We start from the raw sequence: 21,618 nt of genomic DNA on the forward strand, positions 1-21,618 counted from the left end.
AGCAGACTGTTTGCAGAGAAGTGAGAAAACTAAGGCGTGCAGCAGCAAGAAGCACAGCCTGTGGCACCAGGAGCCAGTCACCATCAAGGGCTAGCTCGAGGGCAGTGCAGACACCTAAGCAGCCACCCAAAGAGAACAGCCCTACCTGCCCAAGGAGGGGACAAGCCGCATGCTAGTGGAATTTGATATCAACACCAGTGTCTTTGCCTTCACATGGTTTGCACCTACATCGGAGTAGGGAATGAGGGACATGCCTCAGACTGCTCTCTAGGACCTCAATGCAGTCGCAGCTGGGTGGAAGGCATTTTTTGCTCCTATCACAAACCTGTTGGCAAAATAATCTATGACAACAAGCCTGTAGTTAAGTCTTGTCCCGTACGCGCACCACAAATCATTCACACAGGCCCCCGCAGAAACTATTTAAGGGTGGGACAAGCTTTGAAGGAAACAGGACAACAATATAGGCTCACTCTCCCTTCAGCCAGCCACAAAGGAGGTACACCACCAGGGACAGACATCTGGATAATCATTTATTAAGAACTTAAATTAAAATGATTCATAATCTAAAATCTGCTCCATTGCCCACACAAGCCTGTATTACTGTGCAAGTAGGGAGGGGTGCCAGCCACAGTACCAGACCAGGGACATGCTGCCCCTCCTGGGCCAGGATGTGTTTGGGCTCAGATTGTCACGGGCCAGGGAGCCAGGCCTTCCCCTGCATAGAAAGGCCCCGCTGCGGATTGTACTTGCCACAAGCTCTCCTGTGTGCTCCCTACCTGGGGCAGGCGGGCAGCTAGCTCCTTCCGGGCGGTGGGGAGAAGCACGCAGCCCCATGAGCAGCTGTGGTACAGGGGCTGGGCAGGCAGCTCCCCCTCCAAGGGAGCTGCTGGGCCAGGCCAGAGCTCACTGACCCAGCACTGAGCCAGGCCCAGAGCCAACTTCAGCTGCTGGCAGAGCTGGGGCGGGGGGCGGTCAGTCCAGGAGAGCTGGTTTGTGTTTGCCGCAGTTACAAAGCGGAGAAACAACTACAGTATCCACGTGTCTATGTGCAGCAGCAATGAGCAGCCAGATCTGGTGCAGGCAGCCACATCCCACACTAGTCCAAGGTCCTCACTTCACACACACACACGCACACTTATTAGCCCTGTAGGCCAACTCCTACCTTACCAGGCCCACTGACTTCTCCCAGACAAAGCCTGCAGGAGAAAGGTCTTGCTTGCTCCTAGGAGATGGTGCCAGTTCACGTCGAGGAAAGCTACTTGTCCTGCAGGCTAGCAGAGCCCTGAGCAATAGGGAAAGGGAGGCACAAGCCTCAGCACTACCCCCTTATCCTACCCCTCCTTTCATTGGTGAGGGTAAGGAGATTAACTTGTGTCTCTGGACCCCCTCGCGCTCAGCATCAGTGTCTGGAGGCCCCCCCAAGGTGAAGGGCATGTCCTGTGGGTTGGGTGAGGAGATGGAGAAGTAAAACAGCAATTTGAGAATTATAGGGGGAGGGAGGGGAAGGGCACTGTGGCAGAGTCCCTGCCTTCCAGCTGAGGCTCCCATCCCCAGGGTGGGCGCCCTCTCTGATCTGCTCAGCACCACCGGGCTCCCAGGCTCAGGGGTTGAGGGAGTTTGCCTGGGTGGGCTCTGCAGGTGCTAGTGCCTGGTTGCCTCGGTTCTCCAGGGCCAGCTGCATGCTCCAGATGCTAAGGGGCCGCATGTAGGCCAGCGAGCGGAAGATTTTCTTCTCACAATAGGCTTCTGGTGTCTGGAAGGCCATGCCCAACTGCTCCCAAACTGTCCGGTAGCAGCCTTCCGCTGTGTGAAACCCTTCCCGCACCAGGCCCTGCAGCAGAGGGAAGGAAGGCGGCCATCAGTACCTGCATGGAGCACAAGGAGAGGGCACAGGCCCAGGGCTACTGCTTGCTGGCCTGAGGGCACAGAAAACCCTACTCACCTCCTGGATCATGGTGGCAGCCAAGGCATACACTACCCCGATCCACACTTCATTGGACTGTAGGCTGGAGGTGTCTGGCACCCCATCAGGCGTCATGCCGTTCACAGCTCCCATGGTGCCGCCAGCAAAGCCCATGACATTCTTCTCAAAGATAGTCTTCAGCGCACTGACAACATGACTCTTGGGGAAGACCTGCATGGAGAGAGAGGCAGAGGGAGTGTGTGAGCTTTTGCCTCAGTGGTTACTCATACCTCTCAGCCAGGAAATTCCAGGGAGCAAGGTTAAATTTTAGGCTAGAAGAGACTATTATTGCTCCTGTTCAGATCACAGGACACAGCTTCACCCCATCTTCCTTGCAGGAAATCCGACAACTCATCCAACTATCGTCTATCGTGACTCCACAAAAAGCTTCTCACCTTCAGTCACTGGTCATACCCCTTGCTTCTCTTAGGAGTTTGCTCTGGGGACCAGGTCAACCCTACTCAGAATTACCTTCTTATTTGAATTCCTGTTTTTGGTGGATTTCAGAAGGTTTTTAATTTCTTAAATTTTGTAATTGGGTGGTGATGCAAGTAAATCAGGATTAGCTCAGACTGGGATGTTCAGGATGCCTGATATTTTCACTGTCTGGATTTGAACCTGAAACTTTTATCCAAAGCAAAGGTTAAGAACATAAGACAACTTACGGGAAAAGAGATGGCAGCTTTCTGGATAAGCAGTCACTTCAAGGGAAAATTCAGGAGGAAGTGAAAACACTTTCTTCCCAGAAGAAAGGGAGAGGGGGGGTGGAAAGAAGTCAGTTGCTCAAACTAAAGCCAATAGCTCAAGAAGTTAGGAGAACAAACTGCAAATAACCATGCTGAGTAAGCTCTTACAAAAGAGGTTAAAGAGTGAGCACTAAGAGGCCTGCCAGCCAAATAAAAAGCAGTGGAGCGGCTGTGCAATGAGTACTGCATCAAGATTAAAAAGCCTCTGCACATAGCTAGAAGTAAATAGCACTTTTCCACTGCTTTCAGTATTGGTAATAATACTGAGAAATATAATTTCAGAGATCATTGCCTATGTGACAGAAGCAAAGCTCACAACTCAGCAATGTTGCAACAGGAGGACCGCTTAGTCTCATCCTACACTGACGTAACTAGAAAGTCATCACATGGACTTTTCACAATGATCAAATCGGGAGCGATATTTTGGAGCTGGAAGATAGTGTATGTTACACCACTTTGTAAGAGAGGAGAAAGAGTCAGGTAATTCTTGGCTCATTAGTCCAGCCCAACCCCAGTGATGCTCCAGACTTTTCTTGCAAGTTTGTTGCAGACAAAGCCAGAGGAAATGGAAGGCATGACGAACCGAAATACGAGCTTGCCAAAGGCAGGCTGAGCAGTCTAACCAGATTCCTTGATAAGTGTCCACAGAAGTTAAGGCATAGCCCCTTTACCTTCACTAAAGCCAAGCATCCAATACAGTAATTTTTTCCAGAAGGGCTCTGTATCTAGGGATAAGTACAAGTGTTGTTAAGGAAGAAGGCATTAGTGGAAGGGCTGTGTGAAGCTGTCTCTCTGGCAGAAGGCTGGGGGGTAGAATTCCTTCAGGACTGAGCTCAGGATTTTTCTTATTTTGTATTTCATTACTGACCTGGGCACGCAGCAGGAGTGTGCTAATGAAATGACAAACACAGGAGTGGTGCCAACAACACAGAAATCAAAACGTCACGTGGACAGAACTGGATGACCATAGTAGTAGAGAAGTTCAGCAGTATGAAGTCTTCAGTAAGCTCAAAGCTCACTAGTTAAAGGAGAAGAAAGATTCCCTAAACAAAGTCTGAGGCCTGAGGAAGAGGCAAGTGAAATTTTTGACTGCACCAGGTTTACTATTTCCCCCATAAAGGGATGTTTGCGTATCACTGCATGGGGCCTGGGCAAGACGTCACTTGCAATTCTGGGTACAGTCCTAGTCTCCCTGCTCAAGAAATCCAAACTGGAGTAAATACAGGAGGACACAAGCAAAAGCCAGTGGTTCTCATTAAATCCTAACATGTTTAGTACAATCTGCTCCCAGGATAGACTATTTCAAGCTCCCCTCAAACACTAATGGGCCACAAAACGATCCATCACCTTCATGCAACTGAGAGGATCATTCTGCCTTCTTTGAGGCACACACAGCTTTCACCTGTCCTGCATCACTACAGAAACATTTGCCGTCCAGTAGTAGGGTCTGTCAATTGTCTATTGGTCATAAATAATTCATCCGATTGCTCTCTACTATCCTGTTGTGTTCTGGGAATTACATTACTAACATCTGACAGGATAGTCTTTAGTCAATCCTTCTCTTGCAAATGGAAGGCTATGGACTTTAGGGCCCCAAATAAAACTTGGTCTCCTCCGATTTTCATGCAGGACTTGAAAATGGTCAGTAAATAACATCGACACATTTTCTTCACTTTTTAAACAAATAACATTTTTCTGAGAACAAGCTCCAATGGGAACTTCTGAAGCGTGCCCAATTTGACAGATTACACACACCTGTTGCAGTCTATTCACAAGTGTATTTCAGTTTAATGAGTTGCACTGATTTGCACTGCCAACACATAGGAGTGGACCAGAGATCTCCGCACCAGCGGCTAACAGACTAACGCCTAACCCACACTATGTTTTCCTCCAGGCACAGTCCCCAGCTCACTGCAGCCCAGCTCCTCCGGACCATGCTGCCTCTCCTCTTACCTCAAACTGCCCTTGGTCCAGGCCACAAGCCCCAAGGAACCACTGCCCAGCACACTGGTCTGACATGATGCTGCTGGAGGCGACGCTCCCACTGCTGTCATAGTTATAGTATTTTCCTGGAAGAGGTGGTAAACAGTGTAAACAGACGGTTGCATCACTGCCCATGCATGCCGGTCCTACTTCTCCTGGCAAGGCTGGAACATGGCACCTTTTTCATAAGGTGTTCCTCTCCTTCCTTTCCCAAACCACCCTTTGGCATCATACCCCTCCTGTTCCCCTGCCTCCCTTTGTGGGAGGCAACATCCCTCCCCAGCACCTGGTCCTTCCCCTCTACTTGGGGACTTGACATCTCCCCTCCTTCCTTTGTCCTCCAGCAGTGGCCACTGCACCCCAAAGCTCCTCAGCAAGGCTCTGTGCCCTCAGGGGGACCTGTGCCCCACTCCCCAAGCAGAGGGTGGCCAGCCTGGTGGCCCCTATGGGCTGAAAGGAGCATGGTTTCCCACTGGTTAGTACACACCATTCCAGAGCAGCCTCTCAAATGCCTCCTTGCCCTTCTGCAGGATGGCGGTGTATTTCTGCAGGGTCTCACCATCGCCTAGCACCTCTGCCATCTTGCACATCATACAGACAGCTGCCAGCCACAGCCCACCACAATAGGCACTGCCAGAATAAAGGAAAGCAGCATTTGCAATGCTGGATGGAGCACGGTTGTGCAGAGCCCCTGCAACACATTGGGGCTGCCTTCCCAGCTCTGAAGCATCTCCCCTGCTCGTGTCCCAGTTTGCCATCCTCCACCTTCTCAAGGCCCACGTGCCTCTTGCTCACCTGGCTCCCGTTACCACCCATGCATCGTACGTCTGGTCAGCAAAGCCACCATTTTCGATGAGCCCATCGTTATCTGTGTCAAACTTCAGCTCCGACTCCATCACAGCCTGTGGGAGGCAGGAGACAGTCATGCAGCCCAAGCACACTCTGCAGCTTTCTCCCATGACTGCCCCTCATGCTCTGCTCAGGCGTGATTTCTCTCTGCTCCCTGGATGTCACATGTCTCCCAATGAAAGCTAAGGAGGATGCTGCTTCCCTTCCCACAGCCTCAGTGAAAGGCTGTGAGGCAGGACCTCCTCCCAGTACCTGGCAGACTGGCCACATGTCCTGCAAGTACAGGGAGTCGTGTGTCAGGTAGTAGTCACGGTACACTTGCAGCACAAACTTCAGGTTCAGGTCCTTCCAAGTGGCTGTGTCGTGGATCAGGTAGGCATTGACACGCTGCCACGGTTCATCATCTGTGCAAGAAAACAGCAGATGTAGCAGTCTAGGAAGCAACAAACCTCCACTCTCCTACCTAGGTGCAAGGTGCCAAGAATGCTATGAGCAAGCAGCACCAAAATAACATACTGCATCCTGTACCAGCTCTCCTGGGAACAGCCTTCCTCCTACTGCTGTAACTTCTCCCTTGCACAGGCTTCATACAGCACATCCTACATCACCATTGCCACCCTGAACAGCAAGGGCCGTCCAAGCCTCCCGCTCCCGAAAATAGTGCACTCCATACACCATATAGCTTTCCCAAGCACAGGCTGCCCCACAGCTTGGGGGTTAACTACCATGAAGAGCTGTGTGAGCAGCCCTACACTCCCTCTGCCTCTCAGCAAGCCAGGCCAAGCAACACCCCTCACCTGGTTCCCCGATGTCATGTGGCACCACATTCTTCAGCTTCACTTGGGCTGTCTGACCACACATCAGATACTGCCGAGGCTGGACATCCTCATTCACCACCGTGACGGCTAGGGAGGACATAAAGCAAGAACCATGAGAATACCAGCAGGCACTGCAGCAGCAAGCCCTAACCACTGGCACAAGCCACCAGCGCCCCACTGTGTCCACAGCACACCAGGCTGCCCACTTGGGCTGGGGCTGTAAAAGTCAGCATCCTGCAAAGGGATGAGGGGACATCCAGGAGCTCCCAGCCTTCTTTCAGTAGGGTACATGTGATCCTCTGTTCCTTGCCCATGCTAGGAGCCAGGACCTCATGTGACACTGCCATAATGTACTCACCTTAACTGAGGTGGTGGCAGCACCAAGGGCTGGAAAGGAGCCTCAGCAGGCTCAGCTCTCCCTCAGCCCAGCAAAGGGCTGTGCTCTGATTCTGTCCCCTCTGGAACCATTGCTGGCTGGGCTAACACAGAGGAGCCTCCAGGCTTGTTCAAAGCATCAGGGTCTACAAACAGCTACACGCTTTCCCCTCCCCCCTCAAGGGGCATGGGAAGGGAGCTGTTAAGACCAGGGACTCCCTCAGCCCAGGTAGGGCCAGGTTTGCATCCCCAGCACAGCAAGGAAGCAGCAAGAAGGTATCACAGTGCTCAGCAGACAGATGGTGAGCAGCAGCAGATGGCAGAGGACGCTGGGTGCTCACAAGTCCCAGGGCACAAGAGCAGAGGCGATGCTGGCTCCACAGCCCCCATTTCTATGGCAGAAGCAGTCCCAAATCCTCTTTCCCCCCTGTAGGTCATGACATCAGCAAGGGTCAAGCCAGGGTCTCCTGGGTCACTCACCAATGTCATACTGCAGGCTGATCTGCAGCTTGGGCCACAGCATGATGAGAGCGAAGGATGCATAGAAGTGGACGTCGTAGGTATTGTACATCCGGTACTCTTGGCCTGTAAGCACAGAGGGATGGTGACGGAGGGGAGACCTATTGCAGCGGAGGGGAAAGGAGGGGCAAATCCTCCCTCCCACACAGCCCCAGATGCTGGGCCCTTTCCCCAGCATAGGCAGGGATTCCCATTAGGAAGACATTTTGCTTTCCTTATGTTGAACACCCAGGGGTCTGGAGAAGGCCTTATGCTGTACCATGCTTGACCCCACAGTGGGTTTTCTGGGAACAGCTAGTCAGCATTGCTCCCTGCTCTCCACCCAGCAGCATATAAAGAGCTGCTGCACAGCAGGCAAAACAGCAACCAGGAGGGTTGATTTGGTACCATCCATCATTTCTCTGCAAGTTACCTTCCAAATAAGCAAACCTCCCGTACTCCCGCAGGACAGGGAGGAGCTGGGACAGGCCAGCCCCCGCCGGCCCCTGCACGTCCTCCGCACGGCAGTCCGGGGGCAGCTCCACCCAGATGGTCCCCCCGTCCGTCAGGAAGTACAGCTCATTGAACAGGGCTGACTTGTACCAGGGAGGCAGGTGGCTGCAGGCAAAAGGGAAACACAGCCACAACAGCCAGGACAGTGAGCCTGAGCAAGAATAACTTAACAGTCCCCTGGAGCTTCAGCTTGAAGGGGACCCTGAGAGGCAGACCACGCCACCAGAGCACGCAGCCTCCACTCCTGGCAACACCCGCCCTGCAGAGGGGCGGACGCAGTGCTCCTACCCCCAACAGCCCCACGAGGCCAGCAGCCATCACGCTGTGCTCCACGAGCTGGGGCCAGCATCTGGTAAACACACTGATTCTCTGCTGCATCTCCCTCACAGCACGTGACAGAGCTGCACAGAGCCTGTGGGGACCACGGTCCTGGTAGGGGTTCACCTTGCTGCCACTTGCCAGCTCATTCCTAGAGATCCAGCCCCAGATTTTCAGCCTAGTGCTGTCTGTCAGAAGGGTGCTAAGCTCTGCCCAGGGTGCTGCTCCCATCTACTCCACCTGTTCTCCAGGATGGGCTTCTGCCATGCATCAATCTTCTTCTCCCACTTCTCATAGTGCGTTAGAGCGTGATGCGACAGGGCAGGAGCAGCATCTCCTTTGCTGCTAAAAAAGCGTGTGTACCGCCTGCAGAACAGAGATTTGGGAGTGCTCACCCACACAGCCTGCTGGGGGACAGGTAGAGGCACACCTGGAAAGCCCATCTAGCCCAGACATCCAACCTGGCCATCCCCAGTAAGGTGAGAGGAGCTGGACTGCAACGGGAGCACAAGGAATATGAGACTAAAAGGACTGCTAGTGCAGGGATGTCAAGGCTCGAAAAGACTGTGGAGCTTCCAAAACAGATGAGATGAGCCAGCACTGGCATGCTAGAGGGACAGAGCTGGAGGGTCCAAGTCTCCAGACCAGTTAAGAGGTTAATAAGCAGTGCTGGGGGCTGCTGAAAGGGAAAGCATGGGTTCTGGAAAGAAGGTTCGACACACCCATAGGACAAGGACATGTTCACTCTCTGCATGAGCTGGCAGGGTCATGGCCACACCAGAGTCCAGCCAGCTGTAAAGACTGGGAAGTACAAGCCCCCTCAGGCAGCATTCAAGCCCAGAGTCAGAAAGCAGAGGAAGAGAAGGGAGCTCCAGGCACATGAGCCAAGCTCTACCTGGAGCAGGCCCAGGAGCTCGACTGTGTGGCTGCACCCAATCCACCCACCTGAGGTGCAGCTTCTCCTTTGAGCCAAAATGAACACAGGGCATGTCCCACGCCAGAGCCAGCTCAAGTGTCCTGTGCCCTCGGGCAGGCACTGTACAGCTGGTGCACACAGCTGCTGCAACCACCTGCCCCTTCTCCGTTGGGGTGCTTCTACCTGCCAGCAAGAAACGTTCACAAGTGAGAAGAAAAAGTCTACCCCCAGCCTCTGGGCTCAGCAATGTCCTGAGGGGTACAAGGCTATTCAGGCATGCCCCAGACCCCTTATGACCTGGGGAGAACATCCAGGACATTTCATAAAAAACATTAGTGCACGCGAGTAACTGCTTTTTACAAATAGGAAAAAATATCTGCCAAAAGGCACAGGGCTTAAAAACAAACAAAACAAAAGCATAGGTGCAAATTAGGAAAGTCAGAAGGCATGACTGGAATGGACAGAGTGCCTCATTACTTAGTAACTGCGCTGCTATCAGTGCAGACACAATCACTCATAAATGACAGTCCTCTTTCCAACTGTTTTAAGGGTGCTTGAATCGCACCTGTATTTAAGAAAAGCCCTTGGGGGACTGGATAATTACATGCTGGCCCTGACACGCGTCCCAGGTAAACTCATTTAGGCAACGATTTTAACAGGAGCACAGATCCTGGCTATGATAATGCCTAGCATGTACAGAGGAAAACCACATCCCAATAGCCTCAAGAGCTCTGAGTGCATCTGCAGACAAGCAGGTAGGAGACGTATGTCTCTGGAGATATTAATGCAAATGCTTTACACAACTCAAGCTTTGAAAAATTTTTTGCAAAGGCCCAGAATCAGCATCACTGAATTTGTCAGCGTTATTCTTGGTCAAATGCTGACTGGGACATTAGGCAAAAGGTCAAGCTTTTATTGCAGTAACAGGTTACCACCAGGGGCTGCAAGACTCCATTTTAAGGCTCTCTGCAGAGGGAGCAAGCAGACAGCAGAGGATGATGCAGAATTATCCAGGAAATTTGAGAGACCTTCAGGAAACCCATGCAGAAACACGATGACAGCAAATTACGTCAGCACCAAAACCTGCGCAGTGCTAAATGCCTACTAGGACAAATATAATTGGCAGGTCACAGCACTGACAACAGCAGAGGTGGTGGGGTATCCCTATGGCTAGATCAGTAGAAGACTCAACTCTGTTCGCCCTTGGCCAGACTAAGAAGATATCAGTATATGCAAAGTATGTAGCCAAGAACAGCCCCAAACTGATACAAACAGCTTTTGGAGAACCTCCACTCATGTCATGAAACCACAACAAGGACAGCACGACAACGAAACTAAACAATAGGAAATTCATATATAGATCGAATCCCTTTTCATGCAGCATAAGGGCCACAGGACTTGGGGACAGGCCATAGCATCACCAAAAACAAGAGTGAGTGACAACCACAGGTAAGTCAGCCCTTCAGGGTACCTGGCAGCCCTGCACAGCTTTGTTAAGAGCATCTCCCACTTTAGGCCTTTACCCTACACTGCACAAGGGACAGGGAGGATCTTTCCACAGGGTACAGATTCTCTCCATTCAGTTCTACGACAGCTTCCTCCAGAAGCTACACTCCTTGCAACCGTATCCAGGCAGTCAGACGAAGATGAACTCAGCTCTGCTTGCCAGGCCTGGGGCTCTGTGCCCTGCATCAGGGCAGCCGCATGCTCCCTCTGCTCACTTCTGTGCAGACCTGGCCTCAATCACAGAAAGAAAGGAGGACTCACCTGCAGGGGAATCCAGCCTGCCATCCTGAAGGAGGTCTTGCCACACCTCTTTACCTGATCCTGTGGGACTGAATGCTGTGAAGTGGGTAACTCTGGTGCCAGCCTGGGGATGAAAAAAATAGAGTCATGGTGAGGGTTCCCTCTAAAGGGCAGGTAATATGAGCACCTTGAGTGTCTCCACTGAGTGAGAGGAGATCAGATCCCCCCACAGAGCCTAAACTAGGAGCTGGTCCTTTTGTGGGTGAGGTGGGGAGGAACAGTGAACTACCCCACAATCCTGCAGCCCCGATTCCACACTCTGCACGTTGCCTATCAACGCTACCTCCAAATTTACTTCTCTAGTGTCCTGTAAGCTTCACCTACAGCTTCTCTACCGGAATCCCACTCCCCAAACAGGTGCCATTTGGAACCTACTTAAAGTCACGCCCCTAGTCCTGCCCTGGCAGTCAGGTAAGCACCAGGGGGTGGTGCTGACTCTGACCCAAGGCATGTCACACATCTGTCCTTCACTAGCTGCGCAGAAATAGCCCACAGACACCCCGTTCGGCAGGGCTGCACAGCTGTCCCCATGCTGGGAGCCACACCAAATGGGGTCAGACAGGGCCAGGATGGGGTCACTCCCAGGCACAACAGTTGAGACCTCTGCCACATGGGACACTCATGCCTTGCCCCTGCCTCCCTGCCGTGATGGGTGCTTTGAGCCCGCAGACCACCACCAACCAGCCGGCCCTTTACCTTCTCCCGGGCAGAGATAGCAAGGGTGAAGGGATTCACGGGAGTGCAGTGATGCAGCAGAACTCCAACAACCTGCTTGCCCTCCTTCTCAAAGGTGAAGGGCTCGTTCCAGTGCCCTCCTCTCTCGTCCTCCTTCGTACCCATGCCATTCTGCAGGCTGAACATGATGGAGACATCCACGTCCTCGTCATTCCCGTTCTCCACCTCCCAGATGAACACTCCCACCGGCAGGCTGGAGTCCTGGCAGAGACAGACATGTACAGAGCTTGCACACTGTGGAAAACTGCTCAAAGCGCTGCTTTCCCCGGTGCCAGGGGAAACTGTCTGGGCTGAGGCAGGTGCAAGAGCACAAGGAATGACTCAGTCTTTTGACCTCACACCTGGAGTCTGCTGCCAAACCGGAGCAAAGGAATTGTGGGGGCAGGTAATACAAAATTCAGGTCACGAACCCTGAGCAAGCAAACCCGCATCAGGCAATACGGAGACAGACAGAAACCAGTGCCTAACACTGAGATGTGTTTCTCAAGTGCTTAACAGGCCAACATCAGCAGCTACTACAGACCCACCTGCTTCTTGAGGGGACAGCAGGGTCAGGAATGTCTGCAGCACAGCATCCTGCCCTCACCCAAGGCTGGAAGCGCACAGCAGGATTAGTGAGGCATCCCTTACCGCCAGCCTCTGGAATTGCCTTATTTCTGCAGGGGCTCCTTCTGCCTGGGGAGCATTGCTAAGTGGAGACTGTAGTTGGGCAACTCTAGCTAATAAATAGCCCTCACGTGGGAAGAGCAGGCAGAAACCAGCCAGAACACTCCCAGGAGCACCTTGAGGGAGCACTCAGCTGATAGCCTGTTCTTGTGAATCAGTCTGAGGAATTCTTAAAACGCTAGCACCTGACCCTTCATGCAGCAAGGGCACAGCCGTCGGCCTGCCACACCGCATGGACAGCGGTTGGGATTGTCACAGCATAGAAACTAGTGTAGGAACAAGCAGGACAAAACATCAAAGCACAGGTCAAAAGGGAAAGGAACAGCTGCCAGAGCAAAGCACAGGAAGGAAAAAGGGACAACCCCTCCCAGCACCAACAGCCTCGGGATGGGCAGAGCCTTACCAGGGTCTGACTGTTACAGGCTCAGAGAGCAGCTGGCACTAGGGACATGATCTTAGGACAGACCAGGACAGAAAAGACTAGGCTGGGAAAGAAAAACAAGGATGAAAAGCCTACAGAATTAAGCCAACATCTGTCATATCTGTTTCTATGGCACCTCAGGAGTGCTGGGACCCACAAGCCATGAAGAGCCATAAGCCTCACCAGGGACACTCGTCTGTGATTCACTCCTGGCCTGGCCTTGCTTCCCTCAAGCTGCAAGCAATTTGGGGACAAGCAAGTTCACTTCTTCCATGCTTCTCTGCTACTCCTAAAACTAGACAGAGGGGACAAGGACTCTCATCTACTGCAGCATCTGTGGGCACAGCATGCAATGCTCAGGGGTCTAATATCCACCAGCTCCAAGCCTTTCCTGCCCAAACAGCAGACATGGAGATCTGTGAGCCAAGCCACTACTTTAGGGCCTGTCCTACACATACCTTACACAGCAGATCCCAAAGCACAGGACTGTCCAGTTTGCTGGGCTGACCCTTTACTCCTACTCAGGCACCTCTGCCAAGTCCCTGCCAACCCACTTTGTAATAGCTGCGCTGCCATAGCCCAGTGTGGACACTTGCTCCCGCAGTGCATCCCCCTGCTGCAAGGGGCAGTCTGATCTGCTTTCCTTAAGGCAGCTGCATGTGGCCGCATTTGTCATACCACCCACAAGATTATTCCCCTCCTTACCCATTTGCAGGAACATAACCAGCCCTGTGGATAAGGCAGCAGCATCTGCCTCCACAGCTTAATTGGAGAAACAGCAGGTAACAAGCTTGTTCACGCTCCTAAAAGGGCACATTGGGGCATTCAAGCCCCAAAACGGGCAGTTGTCTTCAAAACTTGTAGCACCTTGCCCTGTCCATGATAGGGCTCTTGGGAACCCAGAGCGCACCCAGCTGCCACAGCAACACCAGCTCCCATTCACAAGGCCAGGTCTGGGCTGTCATCCTGCAACTCTGCTGCAGGACAGACTTCACCCCAGCACCCCACCGTACGCGTTGCTTGCAAGTGGTAGCAGCGCCCACACCACCCAACGTTCAGAGCAGGCTGCGGTGAGCGGGGGGCCATCGCCTCCTTACCTGATAGTCGTGGGGGATGACAGGAGAGACCTGGCGGCAAGTAAGCACCACATTTTGCCCTGGGAGCTCATAGACTGTCCAGGCACGAGGATATAGCGCATGGTAGAAGGCATAGTGGCCACAGTAGCCCCAGTTCCAGCCCTGCAGAGTACTGGGTTTCTCCACTGACAGCACCTGCTGGTAAACTGTCTGCCCCTTGCGACGCAGACACACTGTAAACTGGGAAGCAGAGGAGGGCAAAGTGATCAGATGAGCCCAGGAGCAGAGGCCTCTACAGCACAGGTGGCTCCAGTGTAGCTCACACCCCATCTGGCTCTTGGTCCCTGCACAGACCAAGCCCTGGCTGCCTTAGAGGGCCATGTGCAACCAAATCACACCTACTGGACCTACTGGCAGGTAGTCCCAGTATGAGGCCCTTTTAAGGTCTTCCTTTAAGGAGGAAGACTCCTCCTGTCTGGCACGGACACCCAGAGACTGCAGACCTCCAAAGCACTCAGAGGTGCGCTGCTCAGATCTCGTCAAGTCTCAGATATCCCCCCAAAAGAATGAAATCTCAGCTCATCTGACCCCTTCCTAGCTCCAGGTGTAGTATGGGGATGCACAGCAGATTCCCAGACACTCCGCAACACAGGCCGGTCGGATACAGCCCTAGAAACAACAGCTCCTCTCTCAGCCAGGTGGAGCACAAGGGGTTTGGAGGTACGACACAGCTGGGTCTGCAGAGGCATAGCCTCCAGCCACCACATGCTGTCACTTCAAGCAGCTCCTCCCTCACTGCCCCAGTCCTCAAGCTGGGGTGTCCAGGTTGGCCCCACATGCCCTGAACACTCTTGCTCTGAGGGCAACGTGCCACTAAGCAAACACCCGCCTAGAAGGCAGAGCCACAGAGAGCAGGGAGCAGCCCTGTAACACTGACGTCCAGGACAAACCGCTGCTCATCTGCCAAACTGGTGTCAGCTCTGCTGCTTTACTGCACCAGCCTTCTACCCTGGGGGCCGCTGCAAGGCTCAGCCTGCCTGGCCTACGCTACAGAGCGCTGCCAAGCACAGAGGGACGGGGCTGGAGGACAGCATGCCGCTACACTTTTGCACCTACCTGGTCAGCGATGACTGTTTCGTAATGGTACAGCCCAGGATTTAGCTGCCAGCGGCAGAATTCGCCCCGCCAGCCGCGGGTGATGGTGCCTCCCCCGATCCCGCCCAGCGGGCACCCTGACAAACACAGAAATGGTCACTCCTGTTCTTCCTTGTGGCACTGTACACAATAGCGTTTGGCTCAACAATCCCCCCCCGCAGCTCTGGGGGCCCCAAGCACTGCCCACATCCCAGAAGTCTCTAGTGCCTTGACTGCCCCACACACATCTCTTCCCAATCAGCAGCACCCACATCACTCCCAGCGCACAGGCACCCGCCCTACAGGAGGCCCTGCTCCTCGCATCAGCTCTGGAAAACCTGCACCTCCAGCTTGGTGCCCTCTGTCCTGTTGCTTCTCTCCCACTCCACCCCAACTCTGCAGGCATGGGGAGGTCCCAGCAGCCTTACCACCAGCACCTGGCACAGACTCCAGGACCTGGGGCGAATCCTGACATTCCCTCTACACCACCCAGTGTCCAAACTGGAGTCTCACCATATATCTGCTGTAGAGGAACTGCACTTAAGAGGTTGATGAATGGATATTTCTTCTCTGTGCGGGTTTTCTTGTACCACCATCTGAAGTATCTGCAAGGAAAAGGAAGTATGAAAGGACATACTGCCCCTTCTCCATCACCGCTCCAGAGCATGGGGCTGGCACACGCTCCAGCTGCCCCTCCTGTACAGAGGCACAAAGGCCTTGCCGGAACCTCTGGGCCACAGGGACACGGGGTGACAACTCCTGGCGCCGAGATTTTGCTGCACTGCAGATGCGTTAGGAAACGCTGCCAGCAGAGCAACTCACAGACTCACCCTGAGTCACAGCCTGTGTGCAAGGGCGCACTGAGAAAACAGAGCACTTCAACACCTGGGTAGAGATCAAGGCCTATACTTCTCACTCAGCTCCCTGACTTGGGCAGAGGCAGGAAGCTTTCCCAGCCCAAAGCACTTCCAGCTGTCCCCCAACCCTGAGAAGCGGGATGAACACAAGCAGCACCTCCGCACCTGGTACTGCGCGCACCGGTAAGGAAGGTCTCAGAGCCGAGGCGCAAGCCCAGAGGAAGCCATAGCCTCCTCCAGGGAGGCAAACCTTGCTTTTCCACCTCCACGCTCCTGTTGTAACGCCCCATCCTGCTACATCCAAGCGCCACATCTCTAGGGGTGGCTGGGCTATCAGGGACCTGTACCCTGGGACAGACAGGACCTGCTCTCTGCAGTTTACAGTTCATCCTGGCTTGCATGGCACACAGGCGAGACAAACACCCGCACACACACAGAGCCAGGCATTGCCCATCAGATAACCTTCTCACCCAAAGGCCTGGGAATCAAGACACACAGACAATAGGGCACACAGCAGGGCACACCCAGACCTGGGTGCGCCAGCACCACTCCAGGCAACAGGAACAGGGCTGGATTCCCAAGGCAGCGCTCATAAGAGAGACCGGCTTTTGCTAATTAACTGCCCCGAGTTAAATCTTCCAGCTAAATAAAATTAGCATACATTAAATAGCTGCCAGACTAAAAGAAGCTGCTGAACTTGAGGGAACAGACAGGAGAGACGGAACCGGCAGCGCTGCCAGAGCAGGCCCAGCTCCCAAGCAGACGGTAGCAAGTACCGTCCTCAACTAAGAGAGGGCGCCAGGCGCTGTACTGTGAAGCCACAGAGAGGGTTTTCCCATAGGGTAGCTGGAACAAACATGAGGAAAAACTACTGTGGCCAGGAGCGCACAGCCTGTCCCACTCCAATGGGACATCAGGGCCCCACACTGCCACGCCAGCAACCTGCAGGGTGCTGAGCACACTCCCGTACAGCAAGGGGAACCTGCCAGCACAAATCCCCTCTGGCCGTTTCCCCCTGGAAGCTGGGGGTTAAAGGCCCTACACACCTGTAATCCCCTCCTTCGCCATCACCAGTGGCACAGAGATGACAGCAGCTACAGGAACATCGGCACTGAAGCGAATTTAACGGCAATCTAATACGATAAGCGCTTCTCAATGGCTCTGTGCTCTCTCCATCCTTCAACGCCCTTCACAAAGGCGCAAGAACTGATTTTGGTAAACCGGGACTTAAGTTACCAGCATCACATTCTCTGCTCTTACTTAGAGGAGAAACTCGCCTTTTTTGGCCACATGGCCACTGCACCTTCATCTTTATTTGCAAGTTTCTAAGGTCCCCAAATCCCTCTCAGGGTCGCATTTTCCAGGATGCAGTCTCATGTGATCTGACTGCAGCCCACCGTCCTACATATTTAACTTCTTTTTTGACTACTTACGGACACTTCATCCAAAGGAGCCCTGCACACCAAGGAACCAGCCTGGCCTGTATAGCTGCCCTGAATCAGCACCTGCCACTCCACCAGCCTGCCACTATCTTTAAGTTTCATCAGCTGCAACTGCTCTTCCAACAGCTGAGACAGCTCTGACTTTACATTGCTGAGGTGAGTTTTTGGCATGACGTCCTCTTGAGGAAATACCTTTTTAACCAGCCTCAGAGAACCTATCCAGCTGCTTCCCCAACAGGTTTCTGGATATGCAAAACAAGGTGCCCACATAGCTGCCATAACACAGCCCAGAGGGGTATCCCAGCTCCTTATAAGGAAGGTAGCACTGGGATTTCACTGGACTGTAAAAGCAGTTGTTTCATGATTTTATGGTGAGAGACAGTCGAAATGTATAGCCAGCCACCGCTTGAGCTATTTTATTATCTCCAAGGCTAACTCCTCCTCAGTTTTCCCCCCACCTCACACAGCGTGAAAAGAAAATGCAGTTGATTCCCTGTGCAATTGTGCCAATTATCAATAACTCTCACAGGGCTGCAAAAGCCATCAGGAGAAAATGTCCTCTAACACCTAAAGACATGCCGGGGCTGGAGGGCATTCCTTTCCATTCAAACTGGTAGCGGAATTAAAACCTGTCCAAACATCACCCAGCTTTCTCTGTCATTCTGAATCTGCATCGTGAACATCTTCTAGAGCATATCAGCTACCCTCTAGCGCAGCGCATCGGCCTCTCCAGAGGCCCTCCACCCCTGCCAGCATGTCATCCACCTTCCCTCCTGCCCTAATAGCTCTAGCGCGTGCCAGAGTCCAAAGCGTCATAACTACTTTTTCCTTCCATGTTTCCAGCTGGGTACGTTCCATCATAGAAACTATCCCTGAGTCCTGATTAACATATAGGCCTAAAACCCCCATCCCAGCGTTGTCAATACCCCAGTTACACCATGCAGCACATGTCTGGGCTGCAGGAGGAGGGAGTCGGGGAAGAGGAATAGAGGATGCTCATCAGCCAGAAGTTCAACACAACAGCGACACATGAACCCCAATCAGCCTAGGATGTGACTGCTCTTCCCAAGGTCCTGGGCATCTTCAGCTGAAAACACGCTGCAATCCCAAGGCTATCTCAGCAGTCTCTGGAGCTGCAAGAGGCTGCATCAGGTGAGTTTTCTACTTGTGGTGCTCCAAGGCACGACAGCTTTTGAGAGCACAGCATCATCCTGCCACAGGTGCCCCAAGAAAGGAGTTGCTACACCCCCCCTCTGCCTTAAGAGAGGGGCAATCATGGTTCGTTTGACATCTACAAAAGGAGAGGTCACCCCAACCTGCAGGACTTCAGAGGTTCAAATCCATGCATCAAGCCATGGGATCAAGCTCTAGGCTTCTCTTGTAGCACAAACTCCCAGTTTTTAGTTAGCTGGCTGCCTCTGCAGCAAGAGTACACCCCAGAAACATTGCACAGGCCCTGGTCCCACAAGCACGTGAGGAGCTGCTGAACAGTTGGGGACAGTGCCTTAGAGCAGTTTTCAAAGGCACAAGGAAAAGGATCCTGTTGACACAGCATTCTTGATAAATAGCGTGGCACCCGTGTTCAGTGCTCAAAGGCCAGAAGAGCCATTGCAGCCATCCGCAGAGTGCATACCGCGGTGACCCAGCCTGACGCTCCCATACCCAGCCCATTTCCTGGTTGAGCTCTACTAGACAGACCTGTAGGTGTGAGCCAAAGGCAAGAGCAGTGTCCTGGACATTTCCTTATGCCAGCTTCCCCCTCATTAATCAACACTAGGACCTTGCTGTTCTTTCCTCGCCGGACAGGAGCCCCATTACAAGAAAGCTTTGCCCTCTGCAGGTACAGAGGGATCACAAACAATCTGTCCTTAAAGTCAGAGCAGAGCAAGGGCCAATAGCTTCTTTTTCTTCAGTTTCTTGCTGAAAAACCGTCTTCCAAAACTTAAGTCCTTTTCCTAGAACCTATACAAGCTGCTACTATTCTGGTTGAAACGCATGTGGAAACAGGGCATAGGACCCAATCACCATCTCCTTAAAGCCAGTGCAGAGATAATCCCTCCCTGCTCATACAGCCAGGGACTTCACGCTTGCAGAGCCACCGCAATACACTGAGCTCAGGTCAGCATCGACCTGCAGTCGCTGCTTTTTCCAATAGCCCTTATCTACCCCACGAGACCCACGCTCTCAGTTCCCAGATACTCAGCCTTGCATTAGGGATGTTAGGGTGCATGTTGCTCAGGTAAAACCAGCATGCTGTATAATCCAGAGCAATCCATTATCTGCCCCTTCATCGGGTTTTGCATGAACAAGCTTTACAGGCAGCAACCTTCAGTGGCCTTTCATAGGTCCATCTCTCAGCTTCCTGCCTTGAATGGAGGAACGCTCCCCTCCCCACAAACAATAGGGGGAGGGCAGGGGCAGGAAAAAAAGCCCAGAAAACAAAGGTGATATTTGCTTGTGCTTGCTTCATATCTAAATTACACTGCCATCTATTTCAATGTCAACCTTGATCATTGCATAACACCGTCAATGTTCAAAGAGCATTTTACAGGCGCTGCTTTTCAAGGTTAAAATACTGTTTTCCATATGTGATTTTCCTGGTTACTTATAGCACACCATAGCTCAAAGCTGGCTCTGCTGTGCTTCAGAAGAACTCCTGTATACCAGATCGGCTATAGTTCACAGTTTTTCAAAATATTTTTAATTAACCTAACATCTTATCTCCATAATCTGCCAAGAGAAAGTTTTCTTATGCAATTCAACAAACACACGACGCTATCCAGCGAAGATACAGCGCTGACAGACGCCAACAGCAACCCTTGAAGGTTGAAGAAAGAGGGGTACGTCCCCTTCCCAGGGACTGCTCCCTGCGATTACCACAAAAGCAAAGCACCCACTAGCCAGCGCTCGGCAACACCTCTGGTGCTCGTGCTCAGCCCAGGCTGCAGAACACTTGCAAGAAGAGCCTTGCGCCCTCGCCCCCAAACCCGCCGAGCGCAGTCCGGGGCGCCAAGTCCGACGCCGGCTCTGCCCGAAAAACAGTCCCTACCAGCGCTCCCACTGCTCGCGCCAGGGAGCCGGGCAGGCGTGGGCGCTGGCAGGACACGGCCCAGGCTGGCGGCAGCTCCTCCTGCCACGCTCCAACCCAGCGCCTTTGTTGATCTTCCAGGTAGTTTTCTTCGCAGTTTCCATCTCTTTTCCTAGCACAGTCCTACTCTCGATGTACCTGCAGGTTTCTGCTACCTCCCCTGGGCAATCCTCCTATCAGCCACCAGCACTCGGGGGCTTTGGTGAAGCCGGGTCCTCACAGGAAGGGTCTGTGGCGGCACATCCCTGGCATGCCGAGTCAGACGGGACCCCGTGGCGGGGTGCAGCACTGGGTAGGCCCCGCAGCCCCGCTAACGCCACCCCCCGCACCCTATGGTGCCCCCACGGCTGGGGGAGGCCCCTCCCACACAGCCTGCCCCCCTGCCTGCCCCATAGACGTCCCTAGGGTGCAGGGGCCACCCCACACACACCCTGTCTCCTGCACCTGGGGTCACTCAACACATACCTGTCCCCTGGGGCCACCCCACACTCTCCTGTCACCTAGGGTCACCCCACACCCCCCTGCCCCTGGGCCCCCCAACCCTGTCCCCTGGGGTCACCCAAAATCCTGTCTCTTAGGGTCAGCCCACACCCCCCTGTCCCCTGGGGTCACCCCACACCCTCCTGTCACCTGGGCCCCCCAACCCTGTCCCCTAGGGTCACCTACCCCGTCCCTTGGGGTCACCCCACACCCCCATCACCTGGGCCACCCAACCCTGTCCCCTAGGATCACCTACTCTGTCCCCTGGGGTCACCCCACACACCCCCTGTCACCTGGGCCACCCAACCCTGTCCCCTGGGGTCACCTACCCTGTCCCTTGGGGTCACCCCACACACCCCCTGTCACCTGGGCCACCCAACCCTGTCCCCTGGGGTCACCTACCCTGTCCCTTGGGGTCACCCCACACATCCCCCTGTCACCTGGGGTCCCCCCAAAGCCCCCTCTCCCCTACGGTCACCCCACACCCCCTGTCCCCCCCCCACACACCTGAGCCCCGGGGCCACCCCACACCCCCAGCGCCCTGGGGCCACCCCCTCGCCTACCCTGTCCCCCCGTGGACCCCCCGCCCGCCTCAGGCGCCCGGCCCCCCCGTACCGCAAGCCGAGGCCGACGTGCCGCAGGACGTCGGCGAGCGGCACGTCGGAGGCGCAGTAGGGCTGCCGCCGCTCCTCGAAGCGGTGCGCCAGGCAGAGGCGCCAGCCGGCCGCCGCCACGCCGCGGCCCCGCGCCGCGCCCTCGTAGCGCCGCATCAGCGGCTCCGCGTCCGCCATGGCCGCCGCCGCCCCGCGTCCCGCGCGCGCCCTCTTCACCGCCCGCCGCCCCGCCCCGCCCCGCCCCGCCCCGCCCGCGCCCTCCGGGCACGGCGCACCGCCCGCCGCCCGCCCGGGACACCGCCCCGCCCCGCCCCGCCCCG

General features: G+C 54.1%; 1 protein-coding gene across 1 annotated transcript; it reads right to left on the reverse strand.

Annotated features, from left to right (window-relative positions):
* Nucleotides 1-517: 517 nt before the first annotated feature.
* Nucleotides 518-21,513, reverse strand: GBA2 (glucosylceramidase beta 2). The gene is made up of 17 exons (XM_068926491.1): nucleotides 21,300-21,513; nucleotides 15,331-15,422; nucleotides 14,800-14,915; nucleotides 13,705-13,923; nucleotides 11,482-11,721; nucleotides 10,747-10,849; nucleotides 9,009-9,162; nucleotides 8,304-8,429; nucleotides 7,666-7,850; nucleotides 7,215-7,319; nucleotides 6,339-6,446; nucleotides 5,794-5,945; nucleotides 5,488-5,594; nucleotides 5,180-5,322; nucleotides 4,663-4,778; nucleotides 1,943-2,134; nucleotides 518-1,831 (listed from the first exon to the last, which is right to left on the reverse strand). The coding sequence occupies exons 1-17, from the start codon at nucleotides 21,473-21,475 to the stop codon at nucleotides 1,601-1,603; spliced, it is 2,565 nt and encodes an 854-aa protein (XP_068782592.1). The 5' UTR covers nucleotides 21,476-21,513; the 3' UTR covers nucleotides 518-1,600.
* Between the last annotated feature and the right edge of the window lie 105 nt (nucleotides 21,514-21,618).

Source organism: Struthio camelus, chromosome Z, assembly GCF_040807025.1.
Source record: "Struthio camelus isolate bStrCam1 chromosome Z, bStrCam1.hap1, whole genome shotgun sequence".
Lineage (NCBI taxonomy): Eukaryota > Metazoa > Chordata > Aves > Struthioniformes > Struthionidae > Struthio > Struthio camelus.

What these genes read in the sequence shown, in the direction of transcription:
- GBA2 (XM_068926491.1), bottom strand. Translation starts at nt 21,475, where the DNA reads ATGGCGGACGCGGAGCCGCTGATGCGGCGCTACGAGGGCGCGGCGCGG. An exon ending in TCCTCTACAGCAGATATATG is followed by an intron (nt 14,916 to 15,330) that starts GTGAGACTCCAG and finishes TGTGTTTGTCAG; the next exon opens with GGTGCCCGCTGGGCGGGATC. An exon ending in AAACAGTCATCGCTGACCAG is followed by an intron (nt 13,924 to 14,799) that starts GTAGGTGCAAAA and finishes TCTGCTTCCCAG; the next exon opens with TTTACAGTGTGTCTGCGTCG.